Here is a 19,483-nt window from a genome sequence, read left to right on the forward strand (position 1 = left end):
GGCTGCCCCCGGCGCTGTAAGAAGCCATGTGGTGGGGAGTGGAGCTCCCGCCGCACGGCTCGGCTGCTGCTGCTGCTGCTGCTGCTGTTGCCGCTGCCGGTGGCGGCGGCGGTGACGGAGGAGGCGGCAGGTAGAGCCGTCCTCCCCCGCCCTCCGCACCCCACCCCGATGTCCCGCGGAGACAGCCAGGCGTTGCTTCCAGCTCTCCCCGTCGGCTTGGCCCGTGGCGCTTGGCAAGAGCCCCTCCATGCACGCGCTCACCCTCCTCTGGCTGGGCAGCGTTGCGCAGGTAAGACGGGCACCTCGGCTGCCAGGTGGGGTGGGGTGGGGGATCCGGCCGGGTCTCCCCGTTGTCCCTGGGCTAAGAGAGCAAAGCCCTCCTTAGTTTTTTTTATCTCTTTCTCTCTCTTTTGCCTCTGTGTGTGTGTGTGTGTGTGTTTCTTCCTTCCTTTCTTTCCCTCCTTTCTCTCTCTCCCTCTCCCTCTCTCCCTCTCTCCCTCTCTCTCTCTCTCTCTTTCTGCAGATTCTCCCGTTGTGCTGCCTCTCTTGCAGCGTTGTGGCGGCAGCGTTGCCCGGTGACAGCGGCGTTGGTGGTCTCGGCGCCTTCGACCAGGGTTGGTATATTTTTTTTTCCTTCAACTCCCAAATTTCAAAAAGAAGGGCATCCGAAGGCATCTCCCCTTCTCCCCTTGCTCTGGGGTCAGAGGGGGAATGGCAGAGGCAGAGGCAAATTCGGCTTGGAAGCCTGACAGGTGTGCCCTGGCCAACTTTCCCATTTCAACCTGGCATGATTGAGCCAGGTGGGTCCTGGATAGATGAGATCTGCAGTATAACTCATCTATTTTATTTATTTTTTATTTTTTTAAAAAACGGGGCTTTTTCCAGTGAAGCATTGCCTTGAGGTGCTGCCTTGGTGGAGCAGTGGGCTAATGCCTCCCTAAGTAACACCAGCTGCCTGCAATTAGTGCAGGTTCGCGTCCCACCAGGCTCAAGGTTGACTCAGCCTTCCATCCTTCCGAGGTAGGTAAAATGAGGACCCAGATTGTTGGGGGCAATTAAGCTGACTTTGTAATAATGCCGCTTGGGGGTGTGTGTAAAAGCCCTAATAAGCAGGCATATACATAGAATGAAGGCTACTGCTAAGCTTGTAAGCCGCCCTGAGTCTTTGGAGAAGGGCGGGATATAAATGGAATTTTAAAAAAAATGGAGAAGACCCACTTCTAAAAGCGCAGACCAGGCTAAACTTGGCAGACCAGGTGTGTGAAAGTGTTGCAGTACTGGGTATTATTGGGTTATGGAGTGTTCCTATCTCAAGTGCAGAGATGCAGAGATTTAGCCAAGGATGGGAGGCTGCTCTTAAGGCACAATCCCTTAATCCCCCTGTCTGTCCTTCCTGAAATAAAATCTAAAGACATGTAAATGAAAGGACAATATACTCAGGTCTTTACCCCTGCTTGTATTTCCTTCCTCTCCCTCTGCTGTAAGCTCCCCGGGGTGTAAACTCTCTTCTTTATTTCCGTCAATGAGAAGAGCATTGATGCTACACTTTGAGGAATGCCCCAGAGGTGCTTTTTGCCTTGGAAAATCCAGTTGCCTTTTGGAAAAAGAAAAAAAAAAGCAATTTTGGGACAACAAGGATCTGGATGACTGAGAATCTTCATAGACGTTTTGAGTAACGAGCATTATTCTACTTGTGTGCTTCCTGGGAACAGAGAGATGCTTAGAAGCAGAGGCGTTTTGGTCTGGCTCTCTGTTGGACTCAGGATGTTACAGAAATGCAACTGTTATATTCTTAATCCTAATGGGAAAATAGCCGTGAGAACTGCAAACGTGCACCCACATCACAGGCTTACTTTATGTAGATGTGAAGGAAAGTCAGGTTAAGTGGTGTGTGAGAATGCCCTCGGGAGCCAGGAGGAAGAGCCTCAGACTGGACAGCCATGATCAGGTAAATATAGCTGAGCCCACAGAAGAGAGGAAATGGAGAAGCAGCTAGTTGTCCAGAGAGCAAAAAGGAGAAGAAGGGAGAAATACCTCTAGGCTTGCAAGATTGTGTTAATTCATCTTACAGTAAACATAAAATAGAATTAGCACTCATAGCTGTGCTTCCTGTATGGACTACCTTGAACAGTCAACTACTTTGAATAGGGCCACTTGTTCCCACCCTGAGTTTCAAAGATCTCTTTGAAACAAGGGTCCTTAATTCTTGATTAAACTTTCTTCCTGGAGCTTTAAGGGGATGTACGTAACACTCCCTTTTCCGGTGTTCCCTCCACAACAAATCTGCACGGTGGGCTAAGAGAAGACACCTGGCGACTCCTCTCAGACCAGATTTGAATCCAGGCCTCCCTAGTCCGTAATCCAAGACTGCAACTGCTCTCATTACAAGGGTTATTCAGAAGAGAGAGAGAGAGAGAGAGAAAAAGTACTTCCATAGGAACAAGAGGCAGGGGGAAATAATTATAGATCAATACGAAGACAAGATGTGTCTCAGTCCCTCCTCCTAATACGGATGTGAAGAAAGGAAGACAGAGGAAGACAGGGGGGGGGGGAGAAAGGAAAAAAAAAGGTTAATCTCACTTAAAAAAAAAAGTTAAAGCATAGCACCAGAAAGAATTACTTGAAAATCCAGCATTTCTAACCCTTCGCGTAGGTTGAGAATGAGAATCGGGCGGGGGAGGGGGAAGCTAGCCAGAAGTCGCACTCTAGGAAAACGTGTGTGAACAGGCAAAGAAGGATTCCTAGATTTCAAAGAGAGCTGGGGATGCGGGGGGGGGGGGGAACGGGCTGGAAGCCATCATTGATTGAAAGTGCATCTCCTTTTAATAAATAAATAAATAAATAAATAAATAAATAAATAAATAAATAAATAAATAAATAAACAAATAAATAAATAAATAAATAAATAAATATTAGAAAAACAGGCAGAGGCCATCATTGATTGAAAGTGCATCTCCATAAATAAATAAATAAATAAATAAATAAATAAATAATAAATAAATAAATAAATAAATAAATAAATAAATAAATAAATAAATAAAAATTAGAAAAACAGGCAGAGGCTTCCAAGCGCTTGTTGCATTCCAATGCGGGCCGCAGTGAAGGATTTTAAACTGGCAGCATTATGTGCTGCTTGAAGATATCCATGCAGGGCTGCCGATAGATACCCCAGTTAGCTCAGGAAGAAAGTATGATGCTTTTCACTAGGCATGCTAATGAGCCTCTTTTCGTGGAGAAAAGGCATGCTGGTGTGCGGAGCTGTTTGCTCTGGAGCGCTGGAGCCCCTTTGCTCACTGGGGGGAATTCCCTTCTCATGCAGCTGCTTGTATTTTTGGCTACCAGCCTTGCTTAGCATCCTGAAATTCTGATTAGCGCTGCTGGTGAAAAGTGAGATGCTCTCAACAAGAACATTTCCCCTCTCTCTCTCTATAGGGGGGGGGGGGGAAGCAAGCAAGGATGCTTCCCTTTGCAAGCTTGTGAAGATGAGGAGATAATAAAAGCTCCATTCAAAATATCTTTGTTTCTCCATGCAAGGGTGTGTGTGTGTGGGGTGTGTGTGTGTGGAGGTGGAAGGAAAGAGTAGCTTTTCTTCCCCGGTTTATGAAATGGAGAAAAGCAGCACAGCTTTCTTGGTTGCCTTGGTTTCTTGGATTTCTTTTTCAGGGTTCACAAAGTCCCACGCGAGGAGGAATTTAAAATCCATTATTAATAAATGCAAACGAAGGATGGATGAATAGTTTATTAGTCTTGTAACCATATCTAAAAACCCAATGAAAACTGAAAAGAAGTTGATAACGGCCCTCTAAAAATAGCTGACTTAAACCCCTAAGAAGCTTACAAACTTAAAATACAAGCTGTTATCAGAGATCAGAAAACCGTAGGAGGTTCTGCTGAGTGCTTCGGCGTAAGAGGTGCTTGTACCTTGAAGCTGGGATCTAGAACTTAAAAGATGTGATACCATGCCTATCTCCTGCGTGAGCAGGGGGCTGGACTAGAAGATTTCCAAGGTCCCTTCCAACACTATTATTATGTTATCCTTTTTTGCTTCGGATACTGCTTCTCAAATGCTGTCTTGTTGATAACACACAACCAGTGTATCTATGGCACTATGAAAAACAAACCAGAATAACGGGACTTTCTAAGTCCTCATGGCCAGAGTTTTATGAAAGAGCAGAGGGATGTAGAAATGGAAGCAGGTGCAGTCAGAATAGAATAGAGCTGGAAGGGACCTTGGAGGTCTTCTAGTCCAGCCCTCCTATACCATCTCAGACAAGTGACTCTCTAGACTCTTCTTAAGAATCTCCAGTGATGGAATGCCCATGATTTCTGGAGGCAAGCTGGTCCACTGGTTAATGGTCTTCACTGTCAGGAATGTCCTCCTTTATTCTAGGTTGCTTCTCTCTTTGTTCAGTTTCCAACCATTGTTTTTTGTCCTGCCCTCTGGTGCTTTGGTGAACAACCTGGCCTCCTCTGCCTTGTGGCAGCCCCTCAGATACTGGAAGACTGCTATCATGTTGCCCCTGTTTTTCTTTTCTTTAGACTAGCCGAACCCAAGTCCTGCAGCCGGTCTTCATATATTTTAGTCTCCAGGCCTTTGATCATCTTAGTTGTTCTTCTCTGAATTTTTTCAAACTCTCAACGTCTTTTTTGTGATATGATGACCAAAATTGGCTGCAGTACTCCAAGGTGTGGTCTTACTAGGGTTTTATAAAGTGGTACTAATACTTTGCATGATCTTGATTCTATGCCTCTGTTTACACAACCCAGGATTGTATTAGCTTTTTTGATTGCTGCTGCACACTGCTGGCTCATGGTCAAGTGATTGTCCACTAGGATGGATCAAGTTTTATAGCTTGATGGCAGAATAGGAGAGCCAGCAAAAGACTCTGCAGCCAGAAATCTTGAAGCCCAAAGTGAGAGCGGTAATCTTATTATGAGTTTCATTATTTAATATATTTCCTGCAGGAGCTCAACAGGGCATATAAAGTACCCAAGCGTTTCCCACTAGAACACATGGGGGTGATGGAAACAAAGCTAAGAAGACTGTCCAGCAGAGTTATATAGTTGGCTTCCAATAAGGGTGATTCTTTGTCATCAAGTAAATGACAAATGGATGAGTTAAGAGTGACCAGGGAAGTTTGCAGCTGCAGTATTCTGTCTTTCCTGGAAGGACTGTTCCAAGAGTAGGAAAGGAATAAACCCAGATTTTATAATTTTTGCAATTGCCCTGGGAAGGGGTGGGGGAAGGGGAGCTTGGACCCAAACTGTTTATTTTACTGGCTTCAATTTATAAGCTGCTCTAATTCAAACATGAACATAAGTGACTTATAAGGTAATGCACATGGAATACCACATTAAAACCAATAGCAACCCCAAAGGACTGTGCTCCCAGGAACAGCCAGCAGCCTCCAAGCCCGTATTTTAAAAGAATCTGTGAATTGATAAGTGAAAGACTCCCAATAGCAGCCCAAGGAATGGTAGTGGCAGCCTCGTCCCTCTAAAAGTTTGGTCCCATCGATGTATCTCATTGAAAGTTAATTTTCAAAGGAAGCAGGCTAAACCCTTAGACCCAGAAAGGCACCCAAATGCTGGTGGGGGGATGAAGCCTGGTGGCTAACCCCATTCTCAACCTTGTTCCAGATTACACCTTTGTTATCCCCGTTGAGGTGGACTCCAGCGGATCCTATCTCTCGCATGACATTTTGCACGGCACGAGGAGGAAGCGGTCCACCCTAAGCGCAAAAGCTTCCTTGCACTATAGGTTCGCAGCATTTGGACGGGAACTGCACCTTGAGCTGAAGCCCTCAAACTTCCTGAGCCAGGATGTGACTGTCCAGGTGCTTGGGAAAGATGGCATTGACGATTCTCAGGTTCGCGGTGTTGAACAGTGTTTCTATCAGGGATTTATAAGGAACTACAGTTCTTCCTCCGTTGCCATTTCCACGTGCGCAGGTTTGGTAAGTATTACGCCTTGTTGCCTGGTTTTCAAACTCTTCCCCTTCTACTACATTGGTTCTCATCTGTTGGCTTAAGGCTGATTTAAAGCTGCCTGCAGCTGTCCCACGATCACACAACTTTTTTTTAGTTGAGGGTAGCAGTGGGACATGTTGGAAGGGCCTTGTTTCAAAACGTGACAAACATCAACAAAGGTTGACCAAATTAAATCTAAACATAATTCAGTCTGATGAAGGTCTGTATATTCAATACTTTGGTTTTTTTTCTTTCTTTCTGTGCAATTAAATCTTTTGGACAATTTCTGTAACTGCTTTCAAAGCTTTGGGTTGGCATATGATGCACCAATCCACAATCAGTCCAGTCCATCTTAGCTGATCTCTAAAAATTAGGATTGGAATCGATTAGTTCTTGGATAGGGATGAACAGGTAATCTCAGGACTATAGGTTAGATTGGAAAATTGGGGAAAAAAATCAGTATAAGGTAATGTAATAATACTGTGGTGAAATGTGGTCTGGAGTCACGGGAAGGAGGGGATCCTTCCCAGAGAGCAAAGAGACAGTGAATCTTGGAATAATATCAAGTGAGCAGGAAGAGAGCAAAGATGAACCCTCCCTAGCAATTCACAGAGTTTATCTATAATTATGCAGATCACTGTTTTAATCTGGCAAGATTCTGTATGTAGATAAACAACAATAAAGAGACTATTCAGAAGTCTTCCCCCCCATGCCATTCTTGGTTCTTTGGGCCTGACAAATACTTTTGTATTGTTGCCAAGAAAATGGCATTATTTGTATTCATGGAATCATCAGCAACCAATCTTGGTTTAAGGGAGGATTTACCTTTATCTAGCCTTCAGAGATCTCCTCTTTAAAGAAAAATCTACAGTTGACTTAAACAGTAAGTTTACTTGCCATGGAATAAGGGTATCTCCTCTACTAGAGGAGGTCCGTTTGAACTCCATCGCCATCAGGCTGTAAAAAGCTCTTTGGGTAGAGAATCGCTAGTTGTTCCAATACAATTCAATGGGGTGAAGACAGCAGAAAATATAAGTGGTGAGGTCAAGGAATGTAATAAAGTGTGAATGCTCTAAGGAGGCTTACAATATGGGCTAAAAAAATCAGACAACCACTAGGTGGCAGCAAAGGATTTCAATCCCACTTTGCTGCCCTCTATTGGTATTGGAGAGCAGATTGGTAATGTAGTGGTTAAGGCACCTGGCTGGAAACCAAAAGTCTGTGAGTTCTAGTCCTGCTTTAGGTACAAAGCCAGCTGGGTGACCTTAAGCCAGTCACTTTCTCTCAGTAAACCACTTCTCTAAAACCTGCCAAGAAAACCTCAGGATCTTGTCGAGGCAGTCTCTGAGAATTTGGCATGATTGAATGGAAAGAGAAAAAATGGTGGTTTAAGGTTTTTTTTGGTGCATATTTGGTGATCATTGTTGCAAGATATTGTCAATGATTCTTGGATGAGGCATGAGTTTTGTGGTAGATAACGTCTTTGCATTTAGGTCTTAGGTTCCATTCTTGTACATCTGTATGCTCAAGGTTTTTGACTTGTAGGTATCCAGTCAATCATTGCTCAGTAACCAAATAAACTATACCTTGATGTGATGTGTGAAGCCAAGCTCTCATATCAATGTGGTTCCTATAACTACCACCATCCATACCCCCTCCCTTTTCCACAATTAGGTTGCCCTTCTTTCCTATTCATTTTAGTCCTGGCAATTAAATGGACAGTTGCATTGCTCTACATGGATGGCAGCGCTAATCATTCCATTGTTCCTTTCATTAGCAGTAGCTTCCCCACAATGCAAGTGCAGTGGCCTATTCTTTCAAGCCCGAAACATCACGTTGGGATTTGGAAGCAATGGCGTTTTAATGGACTGCAGGGATTCTTTGATCTTGCTCGCTTTGGAGTGTATGTGTGAGCAATTCAGAAAACCCAGTCCCTCGGCTGCTGCTTTGCTATTCTTGCCTGTGTAGAAAATTTATCTGGAGAGACCAAAGACAGAACACAGCTATGTAATGTCACTAGAAATGAAGAATTAAGGAATAGCAGCTTTCTTGAAATCCTACTTATGAGGTCATTACTGAGACTAAGATAAAACATCTATTTAGGACAGAGTTGTATTTGACCAACAGACAAAAAACAAATGTTATGATGGCCATCTGTGATTCCTTGAAAAGAAAATTCCTACTGTCATCAAGAAAGACCTCATAATAATGAGATAATACGGTCACTGTAAAGTATGATCTTGGGAGACTTCAGGAGCTTAGACTGAAAAACCTGCATTTATTTAATTGGTCAGCAATATCTTAGCCTCCGTTTTTTGGGGACTTTTATTGCCTCATTACTCCCCTACTACAGATCTAGTCAGTGCTGCTGTGTCAACATAATGAAAGTCCTTGGCCAACTAGCAGCCTGGTGTATGTGCAAATGAAGTAACAATTGTATAGATATGACCTAGTTAGAGAATCCTTGGATAAGAAATTTGCTGATGATATTACTGTCCGCCTTTCAGTGTGGAAAAGGGGTCTTGCTTCTTCCTTGCCAAATTCTTTTTTTGGCAGGCCTACCATAGGTTTGAAGTGCACAGCAGACAAACTGTGCAGATAATCCTGACCTTGGTTTGACTAACTCTGCTCAGGACTGCTGGAAGCAAAATTAGTTTGGGTTTTAAACAGTAGGGTATGTGTTTTAAGTCATATATATGCTGCATGTATATGGAAGTCATATGGATGTAGAACAAGTCAAATGGGAATTGCATTTGAGGTTTCAGCTGATAACAACAAATCTCAGACTTTCATTGATGACATGGTAGAGATATATTTTCTGCCCTTATGTGATTTGTCTAGGTCAGGGGTAGGCAACCTCGGCTCTTTTATGACTCATGGACTTCAACTCCCAGAATTCCTGAGCCAGCATAGCTGACTCAGGAATTCTGGGAGTTGAAGTCCATGAGTCATAAAAGAGCCGAGGTTGCCTACCCCTGGTCTAGGTGATATCAGTGCTAAATATCAGTACCATTTGACAGCATTGACCTGCCTTATCTTTATAAGTGGTGCAGTGATTAGAATGCGGTACTGCAGGCTACTTCTGCTGACTCCTGGCTGCCAGCAGTTTGGCAGTTCGAGTGTCATCTGCTCAAGGTTGTCTCAGCCTCCCATCATTCTGAGGTTGGTAAAATGAGGACTCACATTGTTGGTGACAATATACTGACTCTGTAAACTGCTTAGAGAGAGGGCTGTAAAGCACTGTGAAGCAGTATATAAGTCTAAGTGCTATTGCTATTATCTTGAAAAGGATTTTGACAAGGGCTCAAAACTGCTATGAATTCTTAGCGCTCAGTATGATTTCCTTGAAATCCACCTGCATTCTTGTCCCAAAGGTGCTTTTCCTTTTTTTATTGAAAAGTTTTACAAAATTTAAAAAACATATAAATTGAACCCCCTTCCCCATCACCCCTCCCCCCCAGACTTCCTAAAGCAGAATACAGGGTATAACAATCTTATACAAACATATGCTAAATATCTATTAAAACATTAACAAACCTTCCACTCTTTTAATAACACATCTTTTTAATTACTAAAAATTATTCATAAGCTATTTGAAACTTTTTAGTCCCATATTTATTTTGAATATAATCCATCCATCTTCTCCATTCCAAAATATATTTTTCTTGCGATTGCTCTTTCAAATATGCTGAAACTTTTGCCATTTCAGCCATGTCCATTACTTTAAATGTCCATTGTTCTATCGTAGGCAAATCTTCTTTCTTCCAATATAGCGCCACCAGAAGTCTGGCTGCCATTATTAAATGTAACATCAATTTGGTTTCTATAGCAGAACAGTCCAAGATAATACCCAGTAAAAATAACTGTGGAGTAAATCTTATCTTTTTCTTAAAAGCTTTCTGAAGAATCCACCATATTTTTATCCAAAACCAAAGGTGCTTTTCCAAAAGGCAACTGTGTTTTCTTCTTTTCCTTGAAAATGTTTTGCTTCTCATCCAAGTAGCTTCTTCACAGTCACTGCACAACACTTGCACCGTTATGGTCCAAGATGTGTAATTTATTATATAATGATATATGGAAAGTTTGTTGTGCATCTTTGAACACATGTTTGGAACCGTGGAGCTTTCCTCCTTAATCCCCCACATGGACATCTCTGGTCATATAGCCATGTTTGCAATTTCTGCATTTCCCCTCCCATTTTCAAAGAATGCAGCTGAATAGAATGTTGTTTCCCATGCCTTATGTTTTCAATTAGCCTAGTCCAAATAGCAGGAACTGTTTAAAGTTAATATTATAATTGAAAATGTTTCTGGAAGGTATTTTTTTTTAAATCACAATTGGGGGGAAGTGTGCCAATATTTGTAACAGATAAGAAGGCTTGGAAAGATTCCTTAGTTAACAAGGCACCTGTTATGCTCAAGAAATTTCTTTTGGGGAGTTTATACAGGAGGAAAAGCATTTTTTTATTCAACTAACCAATACTGCTTGATAAATGGCCTTGATATTAATACATAGAACTCTTATTTTATTCTCATGAATCAACATATTTCACAAAATAACCTATAACTTATATACAGTATAACTTCTTGAATTCATCACACTTTACAAAACTGACTACATATTTCCATCGTACTATGTACCATGGTATTATGCGGTCCTTTTATGCATCTTTACTACTATTATCCATGTACTTTATGCCATACAGTAAATAACTAAATAAATACATTTCTTTTGGTGGAAAGTTAAAGATAACAGGGCAAAACAGGGCACTAAATAGTTGGTGAAGCATTAAGTAGAATTTTTACAGAGAATGGAAGATATAGAGGGATTTCTTCTTGGACTGTTGTGTTAGGAAGCTGTACAATTTAACTTCTTGCCTTTCAATCCCGCTGTGTTGGAACTATTTAAAATTGAACTATGACTTACAAAACAGATCCTGCAATTTATGGGGTGAATCTGCCAGCTGAAGCCTAAATGTTTGTATATCATTTTGCAGAGGTCAGAAATACAGCATCTGTAGCTGAGCTGCTCAAACTTTTGTAACACTTTGACTGTGGAATCTTTAAATTAACTTTATAAAAGTTACAATATATTTTGTTGCCCTTGACTGATATATTTCAAAGTTTTGAGGTTCATCAAGATGTAGATGTGTTTAATTACTTGTTGCAACAAGTCCAATATAAATAAAGAGTTGTTGATGTCTGATCTCACAATGACTCTTTAAGAAAATAAAAAGAATGAAGAAGACTACCTTTGAATGAAGAAGCCACTCAGAGATGGTTTGGATGTGGGTTAGCATCTGAATCTAATGAAATAATAATAATAATAATAATAATAATAATAATAATAATAATAATAATAATAATAATAATAATAATAATTTGTAAGCGATAGATTTCAACCTCACCAGAGGATTTATTCCTTTTGCCAATTGGTAAAGAAAACATATTTAATCTTTTGGGCTTTGGAGGAGTGAGAAAATAATTTATGATTATCTATCATCTCCGAACTGGTGAGATAATGTAATTTCAGGCACCCTTAAAGGCCATAGTTTATACTGCCAAAATAAATCATAATTAAGAAAGTGTGAATATGAAAACTGTCTAAACCCACCACAAGATCCAACTGATGGGAGCAATCTTGGAAGGTCAAGGAGCTGTATTAGTTCTGCTTGAAATGATTCTTTTTGATATATCATTACCACAGTTTGCATGTCTTGGATAAGTGCTGGTACTTTTCACCAATGGTTTTAAGAAAATGATCCGTAGCCTATGAATGGAGCCTTACTAGAGTCCCTTCTGTACAAATGTTGCTATTAACTCTTTATCTGGCCTGATGAAAGACCTTTGTACCACAGTACAAATGTAGTACAAATGTGCCATGTTACTACTAGAAAGAGAGGACAACCTGAATTAGGAAGTTCTTGTATTCAGGTGGAATAAATCCTGCTGAAGAATACGTGTCATCAGATCTGAGCAAATGGAAGTATGAATTTCAAACTTGCCACTTGATTTTATTGAAGAAATATTCTGGGACTATTCCCTTGATTAGCTACTGTGGGGGACATGACCTTGGGTCAAATGATAGGTCTTCCATAAGGGTATGACCTTTTATTTTCACCTATTTACTTTTTAGCATTGCTATGAGACTTTGGGGGCTCAAGAACATGGTTGCTATTAAAAAGATGCTACAGGTTGATCCTTGAATTAATTATCTGCTGTGGAGGAACAGAAGGCTGGGTAATATCAGCTGCTAGCTTAATCCAGCAAAGTCATTCTTATGTAATAATAATATGAACCTTACTGAACATAGATTTCTAATGTGCCTTTATGCATCAGTTGCAGTCTTTAATAAGTCATGGATTCAATGACAAATAAAAACAGCTTGAACAATAGACAATTTCATGCCATTAACATCATTTTCACCAAATATAGAATGTAGTTGGAAGGTCAGACCAACATACTCAAACAACCAGCTGTTGCACATATGGCACACCCATCTGGTATTGTCAGTTGTCAGTTATTTTCTTGCAAGAATCGACTGGTTTTGCTATATGTTTATAATAATATAAAATACATGGCTAGGGCCATTCTTATTGTTGAATTGTTGAATAAGAAAACAGTGTGTCCTTTGACCAAACGATGCACAAGGCAGTGAAATTCTTTGGTACCTTCTAGGTGTTTTAACATCTTATTTTTTAAAATCTCAGTAGACTTTCAAATACAATTTATCCTTTCATATAATATGATGCCTTTGCACATGTGGACATAATTCCAACATAGAAAAGCAAAGTTGGTCTAATAAGCAATGAGACTACTGTTGTTCTCCAGATGACTGCCTAAATGTGTGGAGAGCAGGCAGAGAAAAGAGTGGGCTACCTCAATTTCTTCTGCAGGCTGTTTCTTTAGATCAGGAGAAGACATGCAACTCTGAGATCAGTGTGTGGCTCATTCCCAAAAGATTTGCCATAGTAGACTGAAAAATACTTATTTATCAGAAGGCCAAATAGATTCCAAGCTACAAGTGGAACAATGAAACTGGTACTCACCAAAAGACAATTCTGGGAGCATATTTATACTTCTGGGTCTCACGTTTCTCTGCTTTTCTAATACTTGAGGAGAATTTCAAACTCTTGCTGCCTTCTATAACTATGCGTTGAATCCAGATAAAACATTGAAATGATGAATCCTGCAAAAAAAAAATACAATTTATTTTTAGCTAGAAACAGTGGAATTCATATTAATACAGTTATGTGGTTTCTTGTACTGCAAATTCTGAAGGATTTATATAACTAATGTTGTGGAGCTTATAACTAAGTAAGACTTTGTTTCGTTGGCCAGATATGAACGTAGGATGTTTTTTGACAAGTCTCAGACTGACAATTTTTCTTTCCCCTAGAGTGCCACTTGTTTAACTTCCACACTGTGTTGCTTATTGCAGAGAATTCTATGCTGTGACATACTCACTCAACCAGATGTCATGCTCAAATCTGCCAAATCATGGCTCTGAGTGAAATCTGTGGCTCTTCAGATGTTGCAGAACTCCCAACGGTCATAGTCAACATGATAAAGAGTGAAGGCTACTTAGTTGTACATTGACAGTATCTAGAAGACCACAGGTTAAGCTCTTTTCAGGCACACAAGGGGCCACATCTTTTAGTTCAGAGTGCCCTGTCTCCTTCTGACATTCTCGTTTTGCCTGACCAAATCTGATTTAAAACCAAATAATTATAAGGAGTGAGAATAGCATTTGAATTTCATATGAAAAATGAGCAGCTCGGCTTAACTAATTACCGAATTCTTTCCAAATCTGCATCTAATGCATATAAATAAGCAAATGTGCATTACATACAGATCTTTTTGTCCATTTTACAAATATTTCCCTACATTTTCCTATCACTTTTGAGATGGATTCCCTTTTCTCTATTTCTGATTTATAGTAGTTGTGTTTTGCTGTATGTCTGAATTGCACAAAATAACAGTAGTGTGGGTCTCAGACACAGCTGGCTGGCCACTCCTTGTCCCATAACACACCTCTCAGTTAACCTTTGACCTCATGCTTCATTATTCATATAAATTCTATTCCCATGTAGTACATCCCATATTCTTAGGTATCTTTGCACATCCTCATCATAGTTGAAGGTATGGTTAAGATAGGATTCTGCTTCGCCAGGGACCAAAACTATGAAGCAGTTTGCCACTGGAGGCAAGGTGGTCCCATTCTGTACAGTTCAGAGCTGTAATTTATAGTTTAAATCTGTCACTAATTTAAGTTGATAAATTAAATTGATAAATTGAAAAAATACTCAGAACATCCTTAAGTGACTCTTCTTGTTGCCATGATCTTTTCTAGGCTAATGAAAGGACATGCCAGTTTATTGGTGGTCCTTGAGACCATCTTTGGGAACATGCTGTTCTAGGCAGCAAACTTTGGAGATCTTCCATTCAGCAAAGGTTTTCATCATAAGCTTGAAACCAAACAAGCAAAATCTAATACATGCCTGCCATATGGCACGAAAATGTGAACGATATTAGTTCTCTTTGCCTTTTCTTTGACTTTCCAGCCCAGGCTTGTTTATAAAAATCTGAAAAAAAAGTATTTGGGGGTAGAGATGGGAGTGCTTCCTCGTTCCCATGTAACTCTTTTAATTTCCTCTATGACGGCAACCTTTAAGTTTCTGCCAGACAGCCAGTGTTGGATCTGTTTTGCAGATGACAAATGATCTCCATACAGTGAGCAGTTTGCAAGACAGCCTTCCTCAACCAGATGCATGTGCCTGTATTCACAGCATGTAGCTGATTTTATAGGAGAGGCTGGAATTGGAAGCACATCACGTGCGGTGCTGAAGGGAGCATTTTTCTTTTGGGGAAAAAAAGAGGCTGGAATGCTTAAAGAAGCTGCACTTCAACAATGGGAAAGCTCATTCAGAGCAACCTCATTTATGGTCAGTACCAGAGAAAAGTGCCCAGGAATAGGAAGAGAATGTATTTTCTTCAACACTGAGCGCTCATGAGAGATTTTACCCCGTATGGAATGGACAGAGAGCATTTGCAAGTGGTAGGGCCACAGATGCTATGTCAGGCCTGAAGAATCAAGACCATACTTTAAGTTGCAGTTAAGAAGACAGACAATGAGGGGGCTGGATGGAGTCCCTGAAGCAGTAGGCGTGAGCCTAAATGGACTCCAGAAGATGGTGGAGGACAGGAAGGCCTGGAGGAACGTTGTCCATGGGGTCGCGATGGGTCGGACATGACTTCGCAACTAACGACAACAACAAGAAGAAGATTTATTGCTCAAGCCTATTCACAAGAATCTAGTCAACTAACAGTCAGCACTAAATTGGGCAGCATAAAATTGGTGCTAAATAAGAGTCAACAGAATTCAAGGGAGGCTGGACTGGGAGCATTTTTGAACAGTAATGATTCTAGACTGAGTCCTCTCTTGACTCCACCCTCAGTCTCTCCCTCTTCTCCTAAATTCCTCACATATTGTTTTTATAACTTGAGATAATTCATGATGTCAGAGGAACTAATTTCATAATCTTTCAGATTTATTTGTCTAGAATAGCCTAGTATTTCTGCTGACCAGCCACTTCTCAAAACACTTTGGATTCTCCTTGATTTGTTGATACAGGGGTTGTCAGGTTCTTTTAGTAATGACATAGACTTCTCAATGTGGTGGTGGGGGAAAACAACAACTTGTAGATAAAAGAGAAATCTTGATGTTTACAGCTCTTCTGCAATTCAGAGTTGACAAAACTTGAACTGTAGCCAAGGAGGAATTAAATTGAATGCTTTATCACCCTTTATATCAGAATAGGATTCAGATGGGTCCAAGAATTTCTTAAATGGGAAGTTGATGCTAAAGGATGACATTTCCTATCTCTTCCTGTGCTGACAAACATGCCAAATAGATTTACCGGTATTTTGGTGAAAGAATTGGGTGAAGGTGAAGAAGAGATGCTATAAATGTCCCCTATTTTTTTTTAAAAAAACATACAATAAGTATTTTTGGAAGGATTACAATGTTATAAGGGACAACAGAGATCACCATTTGTCTATGACAACTATGGGGGAGCAGATTTCAGAATATCAATGCCCTTTGCTTCTGATCTGTGACTGTTGATCTGAAGATTTGAGTAGAGATCAAAAGTGGATTAACCAGTGGTGACCATGGAGTTCACCATTTTCAAAATTTGCAAAGCATGATGAAAGAGAGGACAGAATTGCTCCTTATGGTAAAATTGAGACAGGATAGAATTGTGTCATTTTTCCCTTTGTTGTATAAGACCTTAGTGCCTGATTTCATGGTCCCCCTTGGTAGGTTCTCTGATCTTGGGAGCTCATGATTAATGCCATTCTTCACATGTGGGAAATTCAGTTCCTCGAACTTTCTGAATTAGTAGCAAAACAGAAAGATAACCAATAACCCTATGGAAGTGAAATGGAGTTTATTTCTTCTGCTGCTGAGGTTAATTTTCTTGGGCACTACCCCTTCTGTTTTCTGTTTACCTTTGCATCTCTGTGTGTGTGTGAGAGAGAGAGAGAGAGAGAGAGAGAAAGGGAGAGAGAAAGAGAAAGAGAGAAAGAGAAAGAGAGAGAGAGGAGGAAGAGGAGGATAAATTTCTACAAACTGTAATTTCCCCAAGCAATTCCTCTTATTACTCAACAGACTAAGTAGATCTATGTCTATCAGCCTTATCATCTGTCTTCATTGTTTGAGGAAATAATATTACTGATTAAAGATATTTCCTGCTATTTGCACTAACTTCACATTTATTTTGCAAATGACTTGATTAGCCATTTGATTTTCCTTTGTGTGACTGCCCCTCTCCCACTTCTGACAAAATTTTCCTATCACTCACCTATATTTTAACCTTTCATCAGCTACTTGTTGGTGCATGAGTTGCAGTTCAAACATAGGAAAAGTACAGCGCTGCCTTCTTTCACGGTAAAACAAGTGAAGCATTAGGGAATTCCTCTCCTAATCCCATGGCTTCCCGTTTGCTTTGCAATGTAGGGGGAAACTGTCAATGTGAATAAAGTATTTAGACTGTTATCCTGAATTTGCAGAAATCTTGCTTGACTTGGATGGCCTGATGCAGAAAGGTGCATTTTTTGGGGGAAAAAAATCATATTGTTATTCCAGTGGTCATAAAAACAGCTAAAAACACAATTTCTGATGAAAGGTCAGTGAAGTAACATTTCTTCTGAACTAGAACTGGACTGGACTCCTTCAGACTTTGGAAATATTCCAGTATTTTTCTTTGGAACAGTATAGAAGTGGGATTGCCATTGCTTTTTTTTCTGGATGTTTTTTGACTTCTTAATCTAATTTACAGCTCTGCCATTTTTTGGTGTCATCTTCTCAAGTGCTCACCAGACCCAACTATGCTTAGCTTTATTAGAACAGCCTACTTTGAGAGGATGGTTATAGTTAACATCTGGTTTTCTGTAGTGCTGTTGGTAAATCTGTAATGTGGAGAAGATGGGCAAGGGATTTTAAAAACATTTTAAAAGGAGGGAAAATATTATATGGGGAGAAACTTGAATTCTTTATTTCTGCATTTTACGTTATAATGAGATCTCATGAAATGGTGCATATCAATGATTTGGTTAAATGCTTACAAACCAATGGGAACAATGTATGCTTTAACCAATTTTTTTTTTAAAAAAAATCCAGGTAATGAATGAAACAACTACATCATCATAGAATGAAATCAAATGTTCTGGAGGTGTTTTCCAAAGATTCACTAAATTGTCAAAACACAAAAATTCTATATAGTGTCCCTTGTACTTTCTATTGTTATCTGTGCAACGTCTAGAGGAACAAGCTGTCTTACATAATGAAATTCTATAGGAGAGGTCTTTCAAAATATGGGATATGTAATCCTGAAGAATGATTTTCATTTTCCTGACCTAGACCTTTGACACCAATCCAGTCATTGTTCATTAGCTATGGGTGGTAGAGAGAGGAGCAGCAAGTCTCATAACTGGCCTGCCAAAATCCAGACCATTAAATGGCAGCAATTCTGGTTGTCCAGATACTTGTTACCTTCCCCTCTCAACCTAAAGCCATAGAAGGTCAGAGCTATAGGGCTTGCTTTTCAGTTCAGAACTATTGACATCTCTTGTCAGAGTGAGTGAGCAATTGTTGGATTTGCTCTGCTCAAGACAATTGAATGAGATGACAATGAGGCTTTCAAACATTGCTCCTGTTTCTGACAGCTTAATGTATAGGAAATAGGAAAATAATCAGCCAGAGACTGAATACTTCCTTCCCTTTGATGATGTTCATACTTTCATCCCGGCAGTTTAAATGGCAACGCTTTTTTTTCTTCGATGAATGCAGGCATTTTAACAGAGACTAAATGTTGCTTTGCAGTTAGCTAAGCGTTCCTCTTCACCACAAAATTAATGTATAAGTTGAACCCTTTTGCACTCATGTATAAATACCATTAGGTTAAATGCCCCTATTCTAGCTTCGTGTAAGTTTTCAGTCCTGCCCTATAAACGTATTTGTGATATCTTATCAATTGATATTGCAATGTATGGCAGTGAAAGTTGGACCATAAGAAAGGCCGAGCGCCAAAGAATTGAGTCCTTTGAGCTATGGTGCTGGAGAAGACTCTTGCGAGTCCCTTGGACTGCAAGGCGATCAAACCGGTCAGTCCTAGAGGAGATCAACCCTGACTGCTCTTTAGAAGGCCAGATCCTGAAGTTGAAACTCAAATCCTTTGGCCACCTAATGAGAAGGAAGGACTCACTAGAGAAGAGCCTAATGCTGGGAAAGATTGAGGGCAATAGAAGAAGGGGACGACAGAGAATGAGGTGGCTGGATGGAGTCACTGAAGCAGTAGGCATGAGCTTAAATGGACTCCAGAAGATGGTAGAGGACAGGAAGGCCTGGAGGAACATTGTCCATAAGGTCACGATGGGTCGGACATGACTTCGCAGCTAACAACAACAACAATCAATTGATAATTTTCCCTTAATAACTTCCCTTCCTAATGTAATTTTTAAAGCCAGTATTAACTCTTTGGAGTATAAAATATCTTTTGAGCCTACATAACACAAAAGAAATGTATTCCCTGGGCACATGAGTTTTGACCTTCAACAGTTACTGTTAAACCCTACCCACTGAGGAAAAAAAAACCCAATAGTAGCATGTAGAAGAAGCAATTTAAATGGGACAGTGATGGAACTCTGGTTTCATCCATGCAACATCCTTGATCCAGCTTGTCCCTTTGGAGCTGCTTTGAAAAATAAAGGGAACTTCAGGGTAGAACTGATTATACAACTCCCACGTTTTCTGGTTTAGTTATTGGCTTCCCTTAGGTTGGGATTTAATGCAGTTTAGGATAGATTCATTGCTAAAGCTCAAAGCTAATTATCTTGATTTGTTTAGCCTAGAGCCCACACCATTGGTCTGATTGTCTTCTTCTGTCCTGAATATGGAATTTCATCTTGCTCCAAACTGTAAGTCAGGATTTGCATCCGGATTGACCATTTCT

At 40.4% G+C, this 19,483-nt stretch overlaps 1 protein-coding gene across 1 annotated transcript in view; it reads left to right on the top strand.

Moving 5' to 3' along the window:
• Positions 1–247: 247 nt before the first annotated feature.
• ADAMTS18 (ADAM metallopeptidase with thrombospondin type 1 motif 18) overlaps positions 248–19,483 on the top strand; it is a gene marked incomplete at its 5' end in the record, with an annotated part of 85,302 nt that continues 66,066 nt past the window's right edge. Inside the window, 3 exons of the mRNA XM_083370508.1 lie at positions 248–289; positions 524–614; positions 5,641–5,957. Coding sequence (XP_083226634.1) covers positions 248–289; positions 524–614; positions 5,641–5,957 — 450 coding nt within the window. The remainder of the gene's footprint in view (positions 290–523; positions 615–5,640; positions 5,958–19,483) is intronic.

This window comes from Vipera ursinii, assembly GCF_947247035.1.
Source record: "Vipera ursinii genome assembly, chromosome: 10".
NCBI lineage: Eukaryota > Metazoa > Chordata > Lepidosauria > Squamata > Viperidae > Vipera > Vipera ursinii.